The sequence below is a fragment of the Nansenia antarctica genome (assembly GCF_963989245.1).
Source record: "Nansenia antarctica genome assembly, chromosome: 3".
In the NCBI taxonomy this organism is placed as follows: domain Eukaryota; kingdom Metazoa; phylum Chordata; class Actinopteri; order Argentiniformes; family Microstomatidae; genus Nansenia; species Nansenia antarctica.
Window position 1 is genome coordinate 24,436,587 of NC_137688.1, and position 23,551 is coordinate 24,460,137.

General features: G+C 44.8%; 1 protein-coding gene across 1 annotated transcript in view; it reads right to left on the reverse strand.

Moving 5' to 3' along the window:
- Positions 1-11,934: 11,934 nt before the first annotated feature.
- The window catches only part of fat1b (FAT atypical cadherin 1b), a gene marked incomplete at both ends in the record, with an annotated part of 51,518 nt that continues 39,901 nt past the window's right edge, over positions 11,935-23,551 (reverse strand). The window contains 14 exons of the mRNA XM_080527105.1: positions 11,935-12,551; positions 13,359-13,493; positions 13,805-14,451; positions 15,370-15,480; positions 15,851-16,004; positions 16,317-16,770; positions 17,550-17,707; positions 17,953-18,084; positions 18,511-19,375; positions 19,815-20,015; positions 20,605-20,748; positions 20,938-21,075; positions 21,374-21,543; positions 21,787-22,182. Of these exons, the coding sequence (XP_080383231.1) occupies positions 11,935-12,551; positions 13,359-13,493; positions 13,805-14,451; positions 15,370-15,480; positions 15,851-16,004; positions 16,317-16,770; positions 17,550-17,707; positions 17,953-18,084; positions 18,511-19,375; positions 19,815-20,015; positions 20,605-20,748; positions 20,938-21,075; positions 21,374-21,543; positions 21,787-22,182 (4,322 nt within the window). The remainder of the gene's footprint in view (positions 12,552-13,358; positions 13,494-13,804; positions 14,452-15,369; positions 15,481-15,850; positions 16,005-16,316; positions 16,771-17,549; positions 17,708-17,952; positions 18,085-18,510; positions 19,376-19,814; positions 20,016-20,604; positions 20,749-20,937; positions 21,076-21,373; positions 21,544-21,786; positions 22,183-23,551) is intronic.

A 23,551-nucleotide genomic window follows, 5' to 3' on the forward strand; every position in this document is an offset into this window, starting at 1 on the left:
TGTGCAATAACACTATGTGCAATATGACAACCCTAGTCGTTTTATCTGTACAGTATAGTATAGTGGATAGTGTACATAGCCTTTATTTATGTAAACCAGCTCCTTTCCCTTCTTGTTTTTTTAGTTTTTTTTTTCTTTCCTAGCACCAGGGGAGCCACCCCTCCCAAATGTCGTTGTTTGGTACCTGTACTATAGCAATGACAATAAAGACCATTCATTCATTCATTATGGAGAATTAATTCAGTCAGTAAAATACACAAAATAAATCCAGTCCAGTTTTACCAGTTGTACCAGATAAAACAAATAAAAAAAAGTCTAACAAAAATGCATTAAAACATCCTCCTCTCCTGTCCTCTCAAATCACGTTATCCAATCCTACTGTAGTGTATATTAGACTTAGCTGGACCCCGTCTTTTGTGCCAAGCACTTAGCTACGGTTGGCTTGTTTGGCAAGGTTAATATGGAGTTCTCTTTGGAATGCTGTAATGTACGCATCCTCCATGTGTCACTCAGCAGGCCCTGGCTATTTTCAAATGCAGGAAGTACAGTAACATCAATTAATTCTGATATATAAAGCTGGATGGTGGCCATGTTAACCGAGCAGGCAGGATAGCCCTTCAGGAAGTGGTGACTGTGTGATGGGGTTGAGTCATGACATCAAAAAGATATATTGAATAAAAGACAAAGTATACTTATATTTTGAAGGATAAATAATAAAATAAGAATAATAAAAGATGGTTGAAAATATTGTATACAATATATGAGTAAGACTTGGCTAGTGTGGTAAACCTACCTGGGTGGAGTTAGGTGGACAATCAGGCTCGGTAATCAAACTGATGGACTGCACCTGCATCCGCACCAATTCTGCACATATTGGAGGGCGGACGCCATTCGCAGTTGTTTAGGGCTGCCGGCGGCGAAGATAGCGAATGAGGTATATTTGTATGCTGCTAGGGCAAGAATAGCGCTAGGGACAGGGTTACTATAGCTGTGCAATCCGGCCACTCTCTGGTTTCAGTCGGGGGCGCTCCTACCAGCTGGGGAGCGTTCCAAGTTTATGCACCGTGATGACGGGTCCCCCGAAGGTTCCTTCACTACAAGCCGAGTTGACAGGGTGCTACAAAGCACAGACGCCAGGGGAGGGTCTTGTCACCAGGGCGAGTTAAGTGCCTTTTTAATGAAAGACCTTTCATGTTATATCTTGTGTGGCATTACTATTTGTGTTGTCTGTGTGTATGGGGTTGGGAATTTGAGGGCTTATTTTTGAGGGGTGAAACTTACCCCGGTTCTCTGAGTAGCATGAGTGAGTGTCTCACTATGGGAATGCCTCCTGCGTGATCTCATCAGAAGCTCAATAACATTGCGCCAGCCCTCATTGGCGGGCACAGATGACACTCATGTCAGGAGGGGAGGGACCCACCTCCTTTATAAGGCACAGCGTCATCGTCATCCAAAAATCGCTTCTTGCAGAACCTTCTGGTGAGACCCTCAATCATGCTACTCAGAGAACCGGGGTTATGTAAATAACCTAAAGTTCTCTTTCATAGCATTCATTTCATGTCTCACTATGGGAAAATACTGACTCCCGGATTGCCAGACATGACATGGCAAGACGACAACTGTCCCCAATGGACCCTCACACACTAGGAGCCATGTCCTAAGAGGAACCCAAACTGAGGACTGAATGTGCTAGAGTTGGTGTCATAACATCCAACCTATAAAATCTAGCAAACGTGTAACCCAGCATGGCACCGCACACACCTCCTAGATAGAAACCCCCTTAAAGAGAGCCCACAAGGTCGCTAAAGGTCGCTGGCTTTCCCATCTGCGGATTTGCCAAGGACACAAATAACTGGTCACCTTTCCTGAAACTCTGAGTCCTGTCTAAATAAATACGCAGCGTGCGGACAGGACACAACGTATGTAAGCGCCTGAGCTCTTCAGAGGCGAAAGGCGGAGGGTAGAAGGCAACCAATTCTATAGGGGTGCAAGAGTCTACAACCTTTAGAATAAAGGCTGGGTTAGGCAGCAAACTGACCCTAGAGTTCCCTGGGGAGAACTTGGTGGACAGGAAATGGTGGACAGGAAAGAGCATCCAGTACTATAGGGTGGTCCCATGAAGGAGCCAACGGCCTAGACCTAGGCAGTTTCCTCCGGGCCCCCTTCATAAACTGGCACACCAACAGCTGCTGGTCTTTCCACCCAGGCCAATATGGCAAGCTGAAATAGCTGCCAAATACACCTTAATGGTTGAGAAAGCCTTATCCTTCTCAATCAGGTCCTACAGAAATGACAGAATTACTGTCACAGAACACTGAAAAGGGACAGCGTGTGACGCTAAGCACCAACTCTCGAACACACGCCACTTAGGACAATAGGAGTGTCAAGGATTTCCTCCTTCTCCTTGGCCGACAGGTTGGTGAGACCGAGGCAGCGTGCCCTCTCTTGCAGAACCATGAGGCCCATGGATCTACCCATTGGCTTGGATGGCCATCTTGTGGAGACGAAGGATATGATCTGTTTTAACGCAGATTTCATCCCACAGGGCTTTATCTGGGTTGGCAGTCATATCCTCCTCCAGCTCAGCCTGGTAGGCCGATGGAAGGACAGAGGCATTGAGACAGAGCCGCTGCTTTGTAGCACTTATCGGTAAGGCTACACAGGAAGCGGTCTAATTTGGCGGGCAGGGACGGGGCAACGAAGACATGGAAGCCTTCGGGTGCAGATGGCTCGCTACCACGGGCCCGAACGGGGGAATGTGGCGGAGGCCGAGGGAGTCCATCCCCTCACAATCCAGATGGGAACCCCCAACCACGGGGTGTTGAACGGCCGTTTTTTGTTTACCCGTTTTTATCACCACCTGCAGTCTCTTGCCATCAAATCGGGACTTAGCAGTTTCGGCTTGGGCCATGGGCCATGGGATATTCAGCCTGTTAGCCGCTCACTTGCACATGGCTTGCATGTCAAGATCCAGGGGAGACGGGGTGGAGGGTTGGTTAGCTCCAACAGGCGTGGAGGGCTTTGCAGCCCCGTGCCTACCCATGGAGAAGTGGGATTCCTCTTCGTCATCGGTCGACAAGTCTGAGTCGGGCGACTCTCCCTCATCATTGTACGCATCTCTCTCTGGGATGTACTGAGGACTCTCTCTGGGATGTACTGAGCATCTCTCTCTGGGATGTACTGAGCATCTCTCTCTGGGATGGACTGAGCATCTCTCTCTGGGATGTACTGAGCAGAGGTAAGGCCTTCATCTCCCTCATCATCCAGCACCGGGAAACCAACGTCAGGGCTTGATGGAACTACGTCCACCATTAGCCATTGCTGGCTAGTGGGTTGTAGGCTAGATGCTAGCAGATCTACTAATTCGCTAGCTAGCTTGTTCAGCTGCCATGCAAAAAAAGTGAGGGACCAGGGGAGGGATATTGCTATCTACCCGCTAGCAATGACTTGCAGAAAAGTATTGCTACTTTTCCGTTGGAAAAGGGCACAGCCTTACCATCAGAAGAAGGGGGGTCTTATTTGATTATTTGTGTGGGCTGTGTGAGCCGTGTTCCCTGGGCAGAGCGCCCCATTGTGCAGTGAGTTTTAACCTTAATTGTGTGTCAGGCTGGTGTGGCAGGTCTGTGTTTTTCTTTGGTTATGGGTGTGTTTTCCTAAGTTGAATTGCTGTGCTGTGAATGGTTTTAAGGTGCTTAGTCCCTAGGCTTCTTGGTGGGGGGGCTAGTTGCATTGTGCCTGGGGAGCGTCCTGTCCTTACCTCGTCTTATGAATTTGATCATCTAGAGTATAATATTGCATAATATTGTATAATATTTTCTAACACTGTGTTGTGTGGTGGTGTGTTCTGACCTCTGACGCCGGACCATAACGGTTAAAAAAAGCTGGTGGCAGTGTAGGCCCGCTAATTGAACCCAGTAATTGGTTCCCTCTCATTCGTGGTTCCGGTTCATTACAATAATATAGTTAAACATGAAGCTGAGGAATATGCTTCCACCCACACATGGGCACATCAAATGTTAGTTTGAAGACTCACATTTACATAATGGTTACTTATCTATGTGAATAGAATATAAACTGAATATATTGAGAATATCTGCTCTTATTGAGAGGCAATGCCAAATTAGAATAACTTCAGCATAGCATTATTGCATTTATCCTCATTAGAGAGCTAATAGACAATGATGACCTGCAGTTATTAACCTGTGCTGATGGACAATCTAGATGAAGACTGAATAAATGAGGTCCTCTGTCTGTGAATGACTGAATGAATTAATGTCTTCGGTGAATGAAAGGTCTTCTGTGTGTGGCATAATGCACTCAAGGCCCCGAATGGCTGCAGCTAATCAGTAGAGGAATACACTGTGGGACAAGGCCACCTTTCTGTTACACAAGGGGAGGTCCTCGGGACTAAACTAAGGCACTCAGGTTCATAAATGAGGGAGCAGGTACATGAAACCAGTTCATTAAAATTAAGACTTTATTGAATGACTAAAATAGATGCTGCCAAGTTAGAGAGCCTAAAAAGTGGATTATGGTTCAATAACATAATTTAACACATCTATGCTTTAAAAAGGTTCGCGCCCCCCACTCAAAACCAAAGAACAGACATGGATAAAATGAAGAGTAGGCTAAATGACCAGTTGATCTAGAGTAAAAAAAAAAAGAGCACAAATAGCAAGACAGCTCAATACATATTATATACCTAAATACCATTACATTACAGAAATTACAGTCTTATATACATACAGTCTTATATACATTCTAAATGCTTGATTTAGCAAAAGGTACAAACAATTGAGAGCAATATAACTAAAACCAAATGGTAGACCACATCAGTAGAATGTATTATCAGTAGAAAAGTACAATAAATCTTTATTTCTTTTAACAAAGCGTGGTGCATCTCCTGCAGTGTGATATCTGTAATCATACCTTGTGTAGACTCTCCGCTCAGGGTTGCCTGATGGGATTGAGAATTTCCAACCTAACCAGTCTAAAAACTGCTAAATCGACCAAAAACCAGCCCATCTGGCAACCATGTCTCCGCTGCATCAGAGTCTACTTGTTGCGCAAAATAGGCCAGGGTTGTCACATCCTTTGTTGGACATCTCGTTTCTTAAGTCCTGGTATATTGTGCCATTTCTTTACTGTTTGCCATCTGGAATACCCAGGGAGACGCAGACAGCAGAAGTAGAAATTGAATAGTAGAATAGAAAAAGAAACCGCTATAACCAGCTGAATGATGTAGCCTACCCAGGGGTGAAAGTGGTTTGAGTTTCTTACAGGAACTATAGGCTACTACCCCAACCTTCATCGTTTCATATTGTTCTCCTCCTGCCCCCAGCTTCATGCATCCCTGAACACACACATCGTGGTGTTGGTGTCGAAATTAGAAACACTTTAGGGCTGCCATGTTTCACCAAAAGTTTGGAGTGAGAGTTTTTGGTGGTGGAGCGACCCAAAACTGTGCACGTTTTGGTAGCGGCGGCCCCTCTCTCCCACACAATTATTTGTGCTAGTTTCCTGCAATTTTAAACCAGCACAAGAAATGAAAATAATTGGAACATTTGATAAAACAAGAGAAATTCAGATAATATATCTTAAGTCTTAATAAACAAATACAGTAGCCTACAGAGTCTAAAACAAAATTGGGCCTCATCAAGTGAACTCAACCCCTTGGTCAGCAGCAGAAAGACCCTTGGTCATCATCTTATATACAGTGCATAGATGGCTATCATGTTATACAGTACATACCAGGGTTTTTCCTGGGTCAAAATCAAGCCTTGGAGGTTGATGTTGTGCACGCGCAGTGCGCCCAAATTTTCTTTGAGGGACCTCCAATTGTTGTATTTGTATTGTAAATTGTAATTATTATTATTAATAATAATAATAATAATAATACGATGCGATTTGAAAGTACCAGTAGGCTACCAGATACGTATGCACATATTTTGCTACCAGGGTTGCCAGATGGAATTGACCATTTCCAGCCCAACCAGTCTACAAGCTGCCGAATCCACCCGTCCAGTGTGACCAAAAGTAGCCCAATCTGGCAACACGGCTTGCTTATGGAAGCATATAGTGGACTAAGTTCAAATGTTAATGCAATTTGAGATTGCATTTGCATGTTCCACTTTTGCATGCATTCTTTCAGACAATATTCAAATTCAAATGCAATTCTAATGAGCGGATGTGTTTCCTAGAACATATAAATGCAATTGCTAATCACATTATTGCATTACAATTTGAATATTGACTCAAATAACGCAGGCAAAAATGGCAAATGAATATGCTATTTTGGGATTGCATAGTCATTTTCACATTAGAATGAAAATTTGAATTTTGTCAGCTACAAAGCGGATGTGTTTACTAGAACATGTAAATGCAATTGCGTATCACATTATTGCATTACAATTTGAATATTGACTCAAATAACGCAGGCAAAAGTGGCAAATGAATATGCTATTTTGGGATTGCATAGTAATTTTTACATTAGAATGAACTTGTCAGTTTTGTCAGTTACAAAGCAGCGCATGACTTTGAAAATTAAATGTCAAATGGCTTTGCATTATCATTTTAATATTGACAGCGAATGTGCACATCAGGTACATGAAAATGAAAATGCAAATCATTAGAATTGCATTTGAATTTGAATATTGTCTGAAAGAATGCATGCAAAAGTGGAACATACAAATGCAATCTCAAATTGCATTAACATTTGAATTAAGTCCACTATATGCTTCCATACGGCGCGACTGTAATCCCGGTCGGACTGTCTCAGTGCCCAGTGCTGCCCACCCAACCACGTCGCGTCGCGTCGGGTCTACTGTAAAGCGGGTTAACATGTCCTTTTCAAAGGTATTAAAATAGACGCAACGAAACATAACGTCAGCCATGTGTTTCCTTGTTGGAAATTATGGATCGTGAATCGTGATTGCTTCTGCACTCTGCAGCAATCGGATTTTGATTGACAGCCAGGCAGCTGCATCTCTTCCCCCAACGGCGTTCCGGCACAGAAAGTCTTGCCGGAACGCCGCACCGGACCGTTCCGGCCCACTTTCACCTATGAGCCTACCTGTATGATGCATTGGCAGTCTGTAAAAGAAAAGATTACATTTTTCGAAGTTTCGCTGAATTTTGTTCCTTTTTATAGGAAAGTTCCCGTTTTTGCGCACCACTGAGGTATTTTCATTTGCTCATTTTCGTGGACGTCAAATGTTGCTATTGGATACGGCTAACTATGTATATATTTTTAAATATAGGCCTATATATTAAAATGAAGGTTGACACAATGAAGGGCCACTTATTTTCTTTGTTTTATAAAATAAAAAATAAAAATAAAAAGTTTGTATTCAATGTTAGGGGGCCCCCTAGTGGCTGGGGCCCCCCCGCGGTGCGTCTCTTGCGGGCCCGTCCGCTACGCCACTGCTGCCATGTACCATATACATATATATATCTGCCATATATCATACCTCCACTATGATTGGAAATTAAGTAGTGTCCAGTTTAATGTAGGTGAAAGAGTTATTATATTATTATTATATAAAGAATTATATTTAGCAGTAGTAGCGATATTGGGGCAGTTCTTATGCGCTCTGCCCTGCTGGTTGCGCGATGCAGGACAGCTGTGAAAGGAAACTGACCAGGCAATAATCAGGGTCCATTCAGACATGCAGCGACTGTGTAAATTGCATGGAATCTATTGGGAAGGCTTGTATGTGTGAAAGGGGCTTAGGTCAGGCTAGGCCTGTTGCTTCTCACTATTCACAACGGTAAAACAGCTACATTCTATACACAAGCTCACGGACGTTCCTATTATGGCAGAAAGCAGCGACCGCTCCGATTTAAACCACCTGCACAAACAAAGCGGTGAGACAAGACTGCGTGACTATTATGAGCCATAAAGCTAAATTGTTACAAATGATTTACCTTCGGGACTTCGGAACGCCAGGCATGAACCAACTCCAGAGTGAGCCAGACGGATATGCTAACCACGCGTGCTCCTGTCTCTTAAATCGTCATATCCACCACAACTTCCCCTCTAAATTCCCGCCTTGAGTAGACTTTATTATTAGCTACAGGTGATACCTGTAACATGTGAATGAAGTTAATTGATTAATGAAGAATTAATAAATGAATGAACGAATGATTGAATGAATGAATGTGCTAATAAAATGAATAAAATCTCCATGATTCTCATGAGATCATGAGAGGGTCCTCAGAAACAACCATGGGAATGTAGCAACTGCTCACCTGCCTCAGCCAGGGTTGATCTGGGGACGGGAGGCTTCATTTACTGCCCTTCTGTATGAGGCCAGGTGGGATGAATCTGCACTGGGCTATTAATCCATTTAACGTTGTTATTACCACCTGCTCCTCATTATCATGACTAATCGACTACTATGTGTGTGTGTGTGTGTGTGTGTGTGTGTGTGTGTGTGTGTGTGTGTGTGTGTGTGTGCGTGCGTGCGTGCGTGCGTGTGCATGCGTGCGTGCCTGTGTGCGTGCGTGTGTGTGTGTGTGTGCATGTCTGTGTCAAGCAATTGCCAAACAGTACAGTATGACCTAGTGTAAACCAGTCAGGGTGTAGGACAGGAGTACGAGCAGCGTGTTCCTCACGTTGCCTGTGTCACATGACCCTGTCACTCAGGAGGACCTGCCACATCACATCACATCACCCACAAGCCTGTGGTCCCCCCCCCCTCCCCCAAGGCTCACAACATGTCACAGCATTTGAAAAGCTGGTGTGACTGGTATGTCATAGGACTAATGCGGACCTGTCAAATCTGGATCATATCAACTGTACTAACCCATAAACAATAATGTCCTCTCTCTTTCCAGAATTGGTAGTGTAAAGAAAGACATCTGATACACTGTGCTTTGAAACTCTTTGTCACGAATTGACAAGTTCATGAAGATTAATGTTCAGTTACACTTCGGTGTTAAGGAAGGCATTCAACTAAATTAATGAATCAACTGAAGATTGATGAATCAAATCACATCCTAATTGAAAGCTGACATTTGGAGGCACATTGACATCCACTGAGGTCAGGTGATTAGCCTCATATCACATAGATAGACCAAGGCTAATTGTCACACCTCCAGTCTAAGCTTTATAGGGTTTCTATTGCCATCTAGTGTTTAACACTAAAGTATCTATAGCTCTTACTTTCAAGGTCAAATGAGACCATTCCTTCAGTGCTGGATCCTTCCATTTGTGGTTTTCAGTAGAGCCGAGATTTGAAACGTGGATAAGAGACAAGGTCAGCTATTAATACACATCAGCGTCATATTCATATTCATATTCATTGATGAGCTATGCTTAATTTGCGCACTAAAACCAGGCTTGTCATCTCCCTTAATTGGATCAACAAAGCATGAGGGCAAAATACATTAGGGAATTTTGATACATTTATCTTTTAAACTCAAATGCCCTGGCCTCTCCTGAGGTAGGCTCAACATCCTCTCACTGTCACATAGATATGATCTGATTTGATTTAACCTTTATTTATATAGTCTTGTTGAAATTAAGAGACCAGGGGCCTTGACCATCAACATCACTAAAGGAAAATCCAGGCTTATTTTGAAGTCTCGCGATAAGGCTGGATATTTAAATAAATCTCGCTGGATTTATCAAAATAAGCCTGGATTGAGTCACTGTATCGAAAATCATCAACATAGATTTTTACATTAAAAAGATAGTAGAAAAAACAGAAATTGAGCTCATTGATATACAGTATGGGGGGAAAACACATTTTTACAAGACATGCGGTCTTCACCAGGGGATGCAGGGGGGTGACCTACACACACACACACACACACACACAAACACACACATCCAAACCCCACAACTCGGGCTTATCATAGAAGTTGAAGTCGCTGGTGAAGGTTGCTATGGCAATGTTATGCCCTGTGCTGGCCCCAGGGAATAGGCTTCCAGCACGTCCGTCCGTTCTTCCAGGCCTCACAGTAATCAGGTCTGTTATTACTTTGTTACTTTATTAGTGTGCTTGCTATAAACAGGGATGGGCAACTTGGATGGCGGTGGGGGCCACAGAATTTATGTACTGGCCATCAGGGGGCTGCAGATTCACTTGGAGCATGCACGCACACACAAATCGTGAGCTTAGGTTCTATCTCCGTTTAGGGTAGTTAAGAGATATTGAGCGTCAAAGTTTTTACATTCCATTATGTTTTGTGAGATGGAACCTTAGAATCTTATGAATTACTAACTAAAAAATTTCAACATTTAAAAAAATAACACCACACAGGCATTAATAAACACCTAATGGATCAGATTATGTAAAAAACAAAATATTGACAAAAATGTAGATAGAACCTTATAATTCTAACGTCACGAAATGTAAAACTTTCAACTTGCACGTTCAATGTCAAGGGATAGCGTTTATACTTCTTGCCTTAAATACCCCGATATGGGTTTCGGGGCATGCACACTTCACAATTTCCACAGAAATTGTACCTCTCTAGTTAAGTGTGCTTGCAGTAGCAAGCAACACTTAATGTTATTGTACATATATATTTATTATTATAGCCAAAATTTGCACAGGCTACTCGTCCCACAGTTTTGGCACTAGGTAGACATGAGAGGAGTCATAGCATGTGGTTCGTTCCCGATCGCATTGCTATTGCTTTCTGGAAGTTACTGGATAATGGTTTATCCACAATTATTTTTTTGTGGAGAAAAAGTCCCATTGACAATGAATTGATGGAATGTTCAAAAACAGATTTTAAGTGTACATACATAAATGTTACATCACCATACATCACCAAAATCTGAACATATAAGCCTCAAACACAAGGTGGAGCATCATTGAGGATTATCGCAGGGGTTAACCTCATCTCATGAAAAGAGCAATAGTTTCTGCGAGAGACCAGTAGAAAAACAGCTTTTTAGTATTTTCTTTGCATGAGAGGAGCTTCAGAAATGGAGATGACCAAGTAGTTGAGTGGGTGACCTCCATCAGGCTAACGTCTTTTCAAGTCCAGCTCATTTATATATTTTCAAAAGTCCAAAATTACTATTGGCATGTAAAAGGGAACCAGATTTTGAAAGATTCTTTGAGTAAAAAATCTCACAGTTGAAGTTGAGTGCCTGAAGTCTCAAGGTTGAAGTTGAATCCCTGAAGTCTCAAGGTTGAATGCAGATGAATCCCTGCCACACTTTCTAAAAGACAGGACTGTGGGGCCCCCTGAGACAGTCCCTCCTCTCCCTCAACTCCTTTCTCTAACCCTTCCTCTCTATTCTTCATCCTTCCTCTTCTGGCCCTGCAGGTAGAAAATCTCAAAGTAAACTAAACACTGTTTAGTCCAGCATAGCCGCTGGGGGTATGGTTATGATTCTAATAATATAGGATTATACATTCAAACAACCAGATATTTAGACAATCCAAACTTTATTGTTCAATCAAATAGCAAATTAATATGAATTCAGTATAAACCCAATATAAGCGTCATGCAATGTAACTTAAACACCTACTGTACATCTATGGAATAGTATTAGCCATTATAGACAAACAAAAAGTGTTACAGTAACTTTATTCTTCTGAAATTATGTCTGTCTCTGCTTAACATTCACAAGTCATGACTTCTCCCTTTAAAAATGTGTCCATCTTAACACAGATAAGAGACCATTTCTCTTCCCAGTTAGTGTGAGGCTGGGTGATACCATACAGTGATATCGAAAGCATTGCACATGATTCCACAAGTCAGCAGAATAAAATGCGTAAAAGAACAAATGCCGACAGGAAAAAGCTGACATTTCATGAAGGGTTTGTCTTTATCTTTGGGTTTTTAACCCCCTCTGCAATTGGTTCGGTGCTCCAGCCTGTCTGTCATCTGGCATATATCAAGTGTTGAGGGTGAGAGTCTGTGGTCCCTCAGGTCAGAGTTTGAGTCTGAAGCCTTGTGTTCAAGTGTTCAGGTTGAGGGATAACCGAACAGGCCCTGGAACCTTTCCTCTCCACTCTCATAGTCACTCATAACCATGGCCTCTGACGCCTCTGACACCTCAGAGCTGGAGGCAGAAGAGATGGGCCCAGTGTCCCGGGTCTCGTGTCCAGGGTGTGTATCCGAGGGCTCGGGTTGTATCCCAGTAGCATATGCTACAATATGTGTGGCTAGTTGGGGCTTGGCGTAGTGGGTGGTAAAGAGCCTATGTTCATTGGTGGGGTAGGGTTGGTGTTGCTGATCTGTCGGGCATGGCTGTTCCCGGGCCCTACTTCGGGTGGAGAAGGATTGGTGCCGGGGCATGCTCCGCCCTTGCTCGCTGCCGGTGTAGTAGGAATGTGGAATGTGTATGCCATTAGCGACTCTGCAGTCTATAAGTGGGGGTAGCTCGTCATCCAATGAGGAGAGATCTGTGAGTGGTGAGGAATCACTCTCTACATCTACGCCCCCCGCATAGTAGTCCAGGTTGAAGAGCTCAGGGTCGTTACAGGAAGAGGCGGGACTCTCTGCAGACTGACACAGTGGGACTTCCTGGTCTACAGGATGTGGAGCACCTGGCATCCAATCAGATGTGTCCCAATGGTAGCCTGTTTCAGAAGAGAAAAGATGTCATCAGATAAAAGCACAAACCATCTTTGTATTACAGAGATTAGAATTCTGGCACAAAAATCTTTAGGATCTTGACTTACTGACATTATTAGCAGGTGTCTCAATCTCCCTTATACACATATTCATACACAGACCCTTTTGGTCATTCCAGACACAACAGTGGCACATTTTTTAGACTTGAAGGGTTATTTTGAGTAAGATGACTTGAGTAAGACAGGATAGTTAGCGATTTATCAGCATATTTTTAATCTCTGTTAGATCTCTGCCGTATTAAATCAAGGCGCCCACAGGCTTTTGAATAGAACATTAAATCTTCAAATCATAACATAATGTTAAAAGGTCTTGTGAAATGAATTTGCTACGCTCAGCTAATGAAGCAGAGAAAAGTGGAGGGAAGACCAGCAGAGGCATGCAAAAAAATCACCTCTGGGGTTTCGGTCACAAGTCACAAGCCACAAGCTTTGCGTCAGCAAGGGAGGAGAAGAGGAAGAGATTTCAAGTTATATAAGAAGTTAAAACCACAAGGAGACAAATCTCTCTAAAAATCTACTCTGCTCTCTCTCATGACTATTGGGCTACCCATAACAACATCATTAAACACACTTACACTCGACCCCGTGCTTAATCCTAATCTGGGTCTCTGCATAGCTCTAAGCCATACTGGAACTGAGGCTATAGTGAAGGAGAAGAAGGAAGACAAGTGAAAACGAGATAGCATTTATACTACTACAGTCTTCATTTGAGTACTTTGTGTTTCGCCCTTCCAGAACCTTACTAGTACCTACCGTTATCATCCACTGATTCTGTTTGGGAGGAGCTGAGGCACGCACTGCCATGGTTACCATGGTTACCACTGAGGACCGGGGACTGGTCCTTCCTGCGTCTGTTGGCAGAGCGTGGATCGAGCTCCAGCTGATCCTCTGGAGAAGACATCAGAACCAACCAATCACATGACAACTCTTAACACTGAAAAAGTAGCACTGAATCACAAAACACAAACTAAACCATGGGTAAAGGTTCATCGACATTTCAGATATGTAGTTGGATGTTACTTCACGATCAAAAACCTTTACAGGTGTCTATGGTGCAAGGTAGGACTACCAAAACAAACAACCCAAATAAGACTCTTGTTTCTTTTAAAATGAGCTGATAGGTCCACACGGAAGAACTCTACAAACTAGTAGACAGTCTATCCCTTTCCTGTCAACCTCTAGTCAGACGCTAGCCGTACCATCATAGCCATAGTCCCAGCAGGGTTTGTAGATGGAGTCGCTGTCTGGGAGAAAGCTGGAGGGTGACCGGTGGGGTAGGGTGGGTGCTACACTGCATACGGCCACAGACCGCCTCACGACGGGCCCCACCACATCAGAGGTGGCTGTACCGAGGTCAGGGGGGCGAGCCATGGACGGATCCTCACAGGAGCGCCTGTTCTGGTTATGCTGGGAGTCACCAGGGCAACTAGGCGTGTAGGAGCGTGGCCTCATGGGGACCTGTGGGGGGATGTCGGAGGTACAGCCCTGGCCGGGTTTGTCATCGCCCCGACATGACCTTGGAAACAAGCCTGCACCGTCCTTAGCCTGGTCCTCATCTGGCTTTGCTCTGCTGTGTTTGCCCGCTGTCTTGCGGACAGCGATGAAGATCAGAGCCAGGCCAAAGATGACCGCCACAAACAGAGCCAGTCCCAGGGCTTCCTCCAGGCCCATGTTCCAGCCCGTGGCGAGCAGCTCGTTGCTGACCACCACCACCACCGCCTCCAGCTCACACAGCCGGCCGCCGAAGCCTCCGGAGCAGGTGCAGTTGAAGGAGCCGTAGGTGTTCTCACACACCCCGCCGTTAGAGCAGGGGCTCTCCATGCACTCGTCCACGTCACTGATGCATCTATTCAGGAGAAAACCATCATGGGGAAGTGTTATAGGCATGTGAAACTGTGACACTGTACTGTAAATGGACTGCACTTACACTAACCGGCCACTTCATTTGGTACACCTTTTCAACTGCTCGTTAACGCAAATATCTAATCAGCCAATCCCGTGGCAGCAACTCAATGCATTTAGGCATGTAGACATGGTCAAGACGATCTGCTGAAGTACAAACAAAGCATCAGAATGGGAAAGAAAAATAGAAAATGTCCTGTGAGCGGCAGTTCTCAAAAATGGTGGTGGTGTGATGGTGAGGGGGATATTTTTTGGCACAAATCTTCAGCAACTGTGTGATGCTATAATGTCAATATGGACCAAAATCTCTGAGGAATGTTTCCAGCACCTTGTTGAATCTATGCCACGAAGAATTAAGGCAGTTTTGAAGGCAAAAGAGGGGTCCAACCCGGTATTAGCAAGGTGTGCCTAATGAAGTGTCCAGTGAGTGTAAATAGAGGCTTATTCCAAATTGCTACAATGGCCTCTCATTCATGGTGGCCCACTCATTGGGTGCAATTTGGGGTTCAGTGTCTTTCCCAAGGACACCTTGATACGTAGCCAGGAGGAGCCGGGGATCGAACCGCCGACCTTACACGCCCCGCTCTACCTGCTGAGCCACAGCCGCCCCCAGTAATGTTATAGAGATATCAAACTGTAACACTGTAATGTTATAGACATGTCCAACTGTGACACTGTAATGTCATGTATGACATCATACTAAAGGTTTATGCATATCAAACTGTATCACAGTGTAATGTTCTAATAACATTAGTTAATAATACTAATAATATATCCGTCATGCTGTGAGATAACATCACAGACATGTCATACGGTAACACAAAGTCATTGTGAGAGGGGAGAGTCATGTGTCTATGCTCACCGTTTCCCCTGGAAACCAGGCTGGCACTCACAGACGGGCCCGTCCAGACTATCGATACACCTCCCATTGTTTCTGCACGGGTTCTGTCTGCAGTACGGGCCGACTTGACAGCTGGACATCAACACACACAGTCATTCTAACTGTCAATCATTATTTCGTCACATTTTGTAGTTCATAAAAGCACAAAAACCAACTAGTGGAATGTTTTTAGAAAGCTTCAACACCACAGAATTCAGACCAGCTTCACCAGAGATACACATATCAGAGCATAGAGAGTGAATACCACAGCACGATTTCTATGGTAAACTAGAAAAGTAAGTTCTCGAAGAAACTTTGTAAAGTTGGATCGGACTGTCAAGGCTAAAAGATGAAAGAAATTAGCGTTTTGAGGAAGACCATAGCAACAGTATACTCTTCATTGGAACTACTATTAATTTATGTGACTTAAAAAGGCTAAAAGCTTCAAAAAGACAGTACATACTGTTGACCAGAGTACTGTCCTCTGCACTGGCAGTAGAAGTCATGGTTGTCCGGGACACATGTTCCTCCGTACAGACAGGGACCAGAAGAACAGGGGCTAACTGCCACCTCGCACCGAGACCCCACAAACAAGGCACTGCATTTACACTGGTAACCTGCAATAGGAACAGTGCCACATACTCTTACAATGACCTAGTATTCAGTATAGGACAAAAACAAGCAAAGCATTCACAGCAGAACTTTAATTCACTTACATGGTTAATTACACTGGAATAATCTTTGAGGTTTATAGGCATAATATGCAGCAGTTTCCATGAAATAAATGGCTACCTATTTCACTATAAATGTGTCCATGAGACACAGTGAGTGGATGTAGTAATCGGAGGACAGGCTCATTGTAATGCATGGAATGCAATTTCTACCTCCATCAGCCTCCCCTGCTGTTGCTATGGTGCAGTAGACCCTACCTCCATTAGGCAGAGTGAAGCAGGTTCCTCCGTTCACACAGGGCTGAGTGGAGCAGTCCTGGCCTGGGGGGGGCATACAGCCCCTCGATACCCCCACCGCATCCTCAACAATAGCATAAGCCTGAGCCCTGGTGTCTAGGCCCAGCTCGTAGCCATTAAACACCACTGACTCCATACAGCCATGTAGGCCGTCAGTGACAGGCGCCCCCTGCTGGCCAGAAACAGAAACACCGCCCAGGAATAAGCTGCCGTCCAGGTTGAGGGTGCCTGGCAGGGTGCCTGGCGCCGTGCCAGAGGCCGTGTGGCACTGGTCAAGGACCAGTCTGGCGTGGTTGCCGTCCACCTCCAAGAAAACACTGTGCCACTGGCCGTCGCTGACCTGGGCGCTGTGGACGGACACCACCGCCGGGCCGCCACCACAGTCAAACTGGTACTGCAGCCTGCTGTTCACTATCTGTGGGGGGGGGGGAGAAGGTCAACAACTCGTGACGTTAGAATTATAAGGTTCTATCTCCATTTTTGGTCAAAATTTAGTGTTTTACATAATCTGATCGATTAGGTGTTTATTAATGCCTGTGTGGTGTTATTTTTAAAATGTTGACATTTTTGAGTTAGTAATTCATAAAATTCTAAGGTTCCATCTCACAAAACATAATGGAATGTAAAAACTTACGCTCAATATCTCTGAACTACCCGCAACGGAGATAGAACCTTATAATTCTAAGCTCACGAATTTACTGGTCATGGACATGACAAGAGAACGTAATGGTTAAGTTAATAACATACCGGGATAGCTAACTGGAAAGAAAACGGTAAACAGGAACATAAAAACATAAACAGATATAGTCATAATAATAAATATAATCATAATTCGATGTAGGAGTAAACATTGTACTTATCTCTATCACTACCTCTCGAGAACATTTGCGACGGCAGTCGTCAACTAGGTAGTTATGGGGATTACTCACCGAATCCATTTGCATTGCAATATTTTGGCTTGACTAGCGAGTGTGTCATTGATTTTCAACCACGTTGACATTGATTTAGATCTTTCAGAATAAAAGTCGGAACATTTGGATTGGTTGCCGACTTGTTCCCCCTTTCACCAGCTGCCGTCACATTTGATTGCCTATGAGTGCACTGGCTGTTTCATTTCTTGCTCAGGCTGTTTCTCCATACCCGATCAGTGGCTGATGAACCCAACCAAGTCACCAAGCCCAGACTCTCTCCTACCTCCAGGAGGCTGTAGTGAGTTCCCCTGGCCAACAGAACAGTGCCGTGGCTGGACAGGGTTCTCAGGCGGAGAGAGAGCCTCATCTCCTCTTTGTACCGGTTCTCCATCAGCCGGTACCGGATGTAACCCTTCCCACTGAACTGAAGTGATGGACCCCCTGAAGAAGAGATCATAATAGGATCATATACAGTATTATAATACACTGGCCGGTGGAGATAGAAATCGGAGGATGGGCTCATTGTAATGCATGGGATGGAATGCATTTCAACAAGCCAGTCCTTCGATTTCTACCCCCACCAGCCTCCACTGATATCATATGATATAACATATGATAACATATTTTAGTACATTTAGGGTAATCGAGTACATTAATGTTGTTGTTGATGGTGTTGTGTTGCTTACCTGAGCATGGCCCCTGTTTACCAGGTGGACATACACAGGTGTACCTGCCCTCTTTGGGGTGGGCTAAGCAGTCTGACCCCTCAGGACAGAGGTCATCATCACACAGCTGCTTGGACTGAGGACATTCACCATCTGTAAGGAAAATGAATACAAAAAAGTGGTATTGCTTTATTTAGATGGTCTCAAATGGATGGTTTTTAGATGTTTAGTAGATGTTCAATTAAATGTCAATAACATTTCAACTAACTATCCACTTACTCTTTCGCTACCCACAAACTTAACCTTTATTCTAACCCAAAACCTAACCCTAGCCTTTACCTTAACCTTAAACTCTTACCCTAACCTCTACCCTTACCCTAAACGACCTAACCTTAAATTTAAAAATAAAATAAAAAAAGCAAGCTGCATGTTGCATGTCAACAGAGTGGCATTTGATAGATTGTTGATGGTTTTAGCAACTGTAGATCATCTATAAGAGCAATAAAGTGTGAACTAGTGTTATGACTATGTACATAATGCAGACAGGCAGACAGACAGTCTGATGACTACGTGCTGTACCTTTGCAGAGGCAGGTGGCAGACCGCTGATGTCGTGATGTGATGACACTCAGGCAGGCTGTACTATAGGTAGTCAAGGAGTTGTGATCCAGGGTGACCACCTCTTTACACAGCCTGGCGGGACAGTCCATACCAGCACACAGCTTCTTAAACACGCCCAGGATACGCAGGCCCGTGGCCTTCTGGACCGCACTGACAGAAGCCTTCAACCTTTGCAGGACCCCCTCCTTGGTGGTGGTAGTGGGGGAGCTACTGGGGCGTACCATCTCCTTTGTGGTGCTTGAGGTGGTGCTGCTGGTGGTCCGCTCCAGCACTAACAACACGTCCAGGCTGCCGGGGGGCTCGCAGGGCTGCAGACTCACGAGCTGCACCCCGCTCCGCCGCACGCCGGCCACGACACGTAGCGCCCTCTGGAGGCCGCGCCAGTACTCTCCCACAAACTCCTCCGGCCCCACGCCCGTCACACGGATCACCACCGAGCTCTCCAGCATGTGCTGGGTCACCTGGCGAACGTGCACGCTCACGCCGGTGGCGGCGACGAAGCGCCCATCTGTGACGGTGACGTTGAGCGGGTAGTGCCCCGGGGGCAGGGGCTGGAGGGTGACCAGTTTGCCGTCACTGGGGGACACCATGAAGAGTGTGTGTTTGTTGTTTGAGTCATCGGGCTGCAGGCTGTAGGTCAGGGTGTCGTAGATGTCCTGGTCGGTAGCGTGGATCTTCCCCAGCACCCCGCCAGGGTAGGTCTTTCCCGGGATGGAGATGAGGACCTCCAGAGGGAGGGGGACGGGGGGGTGGATGCTCTCCTGGATGACCCCGATACTGATGATTGTGGAGGAGAGGAGAGGTGGTCTGCCGCTGTCGGACACCTGAACACACATACACACGCACACGCACACACACACAGACACAGACACAGAGACAGACACAGATTTCAAAACTGGATAATTTCTTGAATTATCTGGGACCAGTTTTTGGCTTGTGAGTGCTAATTTTAGAACTGATGTCTGAAATTATACAAACATCTTTAAGACTGCATAAAACAACAGACCTGCAATCACTACTACAAACCAGTAGGGGAAGCTAGTGGGCTACTTGAGTGCCATACTTTTCATCTGAGAATACCCTAAACCTAACCCAGGTCTATTATGACTACAAAGTGTTACAACATGACCTATGTTTACAGTCAGCTGAAGCTCCCTGACACAGAAAAAAACAGCTATGTCCGTTATTGCCTCTCTATTCAACCTCTATGGATTACATCTGTTAGACCAGATCGCAATTTACATTTGATGAATGTGTTCAAACCTGAACATGTAGTATGTAGTGGTCCTTTAATGTACGGTTGAGTGGTGCGGTGATGGTGACGGTTCCCTGGGGGTGGATCAGGAAGGTCTCCCCTCCCTCTGTTCCCTCCAGGAGGGAGAAGGAGAATGGGGGGCCGTTGTGGGACGCGTCCAGGTCTGTTACACTGAGCTGAAGAACACTGCCCCCAACTGGGAGACTCTCCTGAGATAGAACAAGAGAGACAGGGGTGGAGGGGTGGGGTGGGGTGGGGTGGGGGGTGGAAGAAAATGAGAAAAGAGAGAAAGAGAGAGAGAGAGAGAGAGAGAGAGAGAGAGAGAGAGAGAGAGAGAGAGAGAGAGAGAGAGAGAGAGAGAGAGGGTGATGAGAGATAGCGAAAGAAAAATAAAGGGAAAAGAAGAGAAAGAGATTTCATATTCATGTTGTGAATATGTTAATATGTTAATAATCATGTTAAGATTCAGGTGATTGTGCGGAACCTTCCGTACCCCCTCTTCCGTACCCCCTCTTCTTTTCAAATTAGGTATAAATTGTGTAAACGTTGTTTACCGCTACCTCATACAGATCATTCTGCTTTGCCAAGAGCTACTCCATCCATGAACCTAATAATGTTTTCTCAAGTTCCCAAGTAGTAATGTAACTACTCCGACTAAACCACTTCTACGATGCAGATGAGTAGAATGAGTCAGAAGCAATCTCTCTCACTCTCTCTCTTGCTCTCGCTCTCTCTCCTTTCTCTCTGTCTCCCCCTCTTAAATCTCTCTTGTCTGTCCGTGTTAGAATCCTGTCTTACCTGGATGACGAGGCTGTAGTTAGCCTGAGAGAATGTGGGGGCATTATCATTCACATCAGACACGTCAATGTTGATCACTGCACTGCTGGATCGAGGAGGATTTCCACTGTCTGACGCCAGCACTGTCAGACTGTAGCCTGGAACCTAATTTAATAGAGAAAAAACATTGCTGAATTAATTCCAAAGCTTTCACAAGCAATTAAACAATGTCTAGCTTGTTGCTAATCCTTTCCTGATTCAAACTGTGGCTGGAATGCAGATCATTCTGTGATATATAATACAATGAACACAGTTAGAAAGTTTGGAGTAATGAGAAAGTATATCTGAAGTTACCTTCTCTCGATCTAACTCCCGCACCACTTTCACCTCGCCACTGACTGCGTCGACGGTGAAGTGTCCGCCCTGGTTGCCTTTGACAACAGAGAAGTGGATGTGGTTGTTGAAGGGACCGTCAATGTCATTGGCCATGACCTGAACAAACAATAGGACTGTTTAAATGTATGCACCATGAACTCCAATCACAGACCATTTAAATGACTGAATCATAGCCTCAACCAACAACAGATTTATTTGAACATGTCTAGGTAACTCCTTTAGATATAAACATGATTAGACATGTCAAAGAAAATTCAGATGTTCATTGTGGGAATCCCCATTTTCTGTTGAATTCAAATATAAACAAATGTTTATACTGAATGGGATGATAGAACCACTGATAAATGCTACTCACGGCTAAAATAGTCTGTCTAATTTCAGCATCCTCGCTGACCACAGCCGAGTACACCTTCTGGCTGAAGACTGGAGCGTTGTCATTGACGTCTGTTGGGTAGATGGTCACCATGGCAATGTCGCCCTGTCCACCTTTGTCTGTGGCCTGTACTGTCAAATAGTGCTCATGGGACAACTCATAATCCAGAGGCTTGGTCACAAAAATGTCACCTGCAGAGAAACACACACAGACACAGACACAGACACAGACACAGACACACACACACACACACCACACACACACACACACACACACACACATATGCACACATTTATGAGTGTAATCTCACACACACACACACACACACACACACACATACACACACACATACATGCACGCAGGCACACACACACACACACATACACTCACGCAGGCACACACACACAAACAAACACACTTTCAAACATGCATACCTGAGCTTGAGTCGATGCTGAACATCCCATGCTCGTTTCCATTGACGATGGCGTAGACAATCTCAGAGGTATCCCAGGGGTCTCCGTTGGCGGCAAAGACCTTGATCACCTGTGTTCCCACGGCGATGTCCTCTGGCACCGTGGCAACGTTTTCCATGTTCTGGAAAGCGGGCGGGCGGTCATTCACATTCAGCACGGAGAGCAGCACAGAGCAGACAGAGAAGAGTCTCCTGGGCGAGCCCTGATCTGTGGCCCGCACACGGAGGGTGGAGCCAGCCTGGACCTCCCTGACTAGGGGCCGCTCCAGACGCAACAACCCTGAGCGCTCGTTGATGGAGAACAGGCCATCACCATCTGCAGAGTCCTCAAAGGAGTACAGAATTCTGCTGTTCTCTCCTGGAGAGAGGGAGAGGGAGAGAGAGAGAGAGAGAGAGAGAGAGAGAGAGAGAGAGAGAGAGAGAGAGAGAGAGAGAGAGAGCAGATAGATACAAGTGAATGATGGAGGGGTTTTCGTCTACCATTAAGTAACATTTTCCCCAGGTTATTGAGCACACGACTCAAACCTGGCCTTAGTGGGAGTGAATTTACTGAGTAAAGTATTTGTTATTATCTGATGTCAGCGAATAGCACGGCTGTGAGGTGTAGCTCCGAATCAGAAAGGTATGGTGTGCAGGCACTGGGAGAAAGTGCCGTGGGAGATGATTTATTGAGGAAAAGCCAATGGGCTAGGGTTAGAGCCATTCATTTTGCCTAATAGCTCGGATTGGGAGTTTGGATAGAGATAGAGATCTGCTTTTTAAAAGAATATATCAGAGATACCTCTCTGTGACACACTGTAAGAAGAGGCTTATAGTATTTCGGTTTGAGAATTTAGAGCCAGGTCTATTATGCTTCCATTCATGCCATCAGGGTTTACTTAGTCTCTTAGTATCTATTTTTCATCTTCGAAAGAAAATTATACTCCTCAAACCTCCACTAACCTCAAACTATACACCACCCTCTGTTGTAAAAAGTAAAAAAAAACTGGAACAGACACCAGAAGGATTGCTATTCTTCCAAGTCAGTGGGGGGAAAAGGAGAAGAATTGTTGAAATATCCATCAAGAACAGAATAACAACCAGGCCTTTACACTCAAACTGTCTCCTCATAGTAATGCTCCGTCAATAAGAGAAGCCCACCTAAAACCCCAAAGCGTTTCTTCATCTCCCTTCGAGAGATCGTGCATGAGGTCTGTTTTAAAAAAAAGAATATATCAGAGATACAGCAAAAATCTAACTATATACCATCCTCAGTTGTAAAAAGTCAATGAGAAACATATTAACACACTGGGATTTCAAAAATATGAATCCAGAGACATCGATACAGACATACAGTCTTCCTAGATAGTCAGAAATGTATCCATAAAAGCTCACCCAGCCCCTATCAGTTGCAAAAGTGACATTCCAGAGGGAATCAGGGAGTTCATCAGCATGTTTTGACCGCAGGCTTGTCCAGCCCAAGGCCATCTGACCACATTCCTTAGTTGAACTTCAACAGAGGCTTGTCGCATTGGGGCCGATTTCAATCACTCAACATAAGTGTTGTGAAGGCCCACAGTTTAGAGCCAGTTTAGTTTCCCCAAACCAGCCCTATTTTGCCCCTGTTATTTACTTTATTATTTTCTATACTATTCCTGTACGTTTATGAAGGTGTATGTATTGTTATTGTAATGTTTATGTATATGTTTGATGACGTAGTATATCCGGGGTGTGTCCGTGACCCGGAT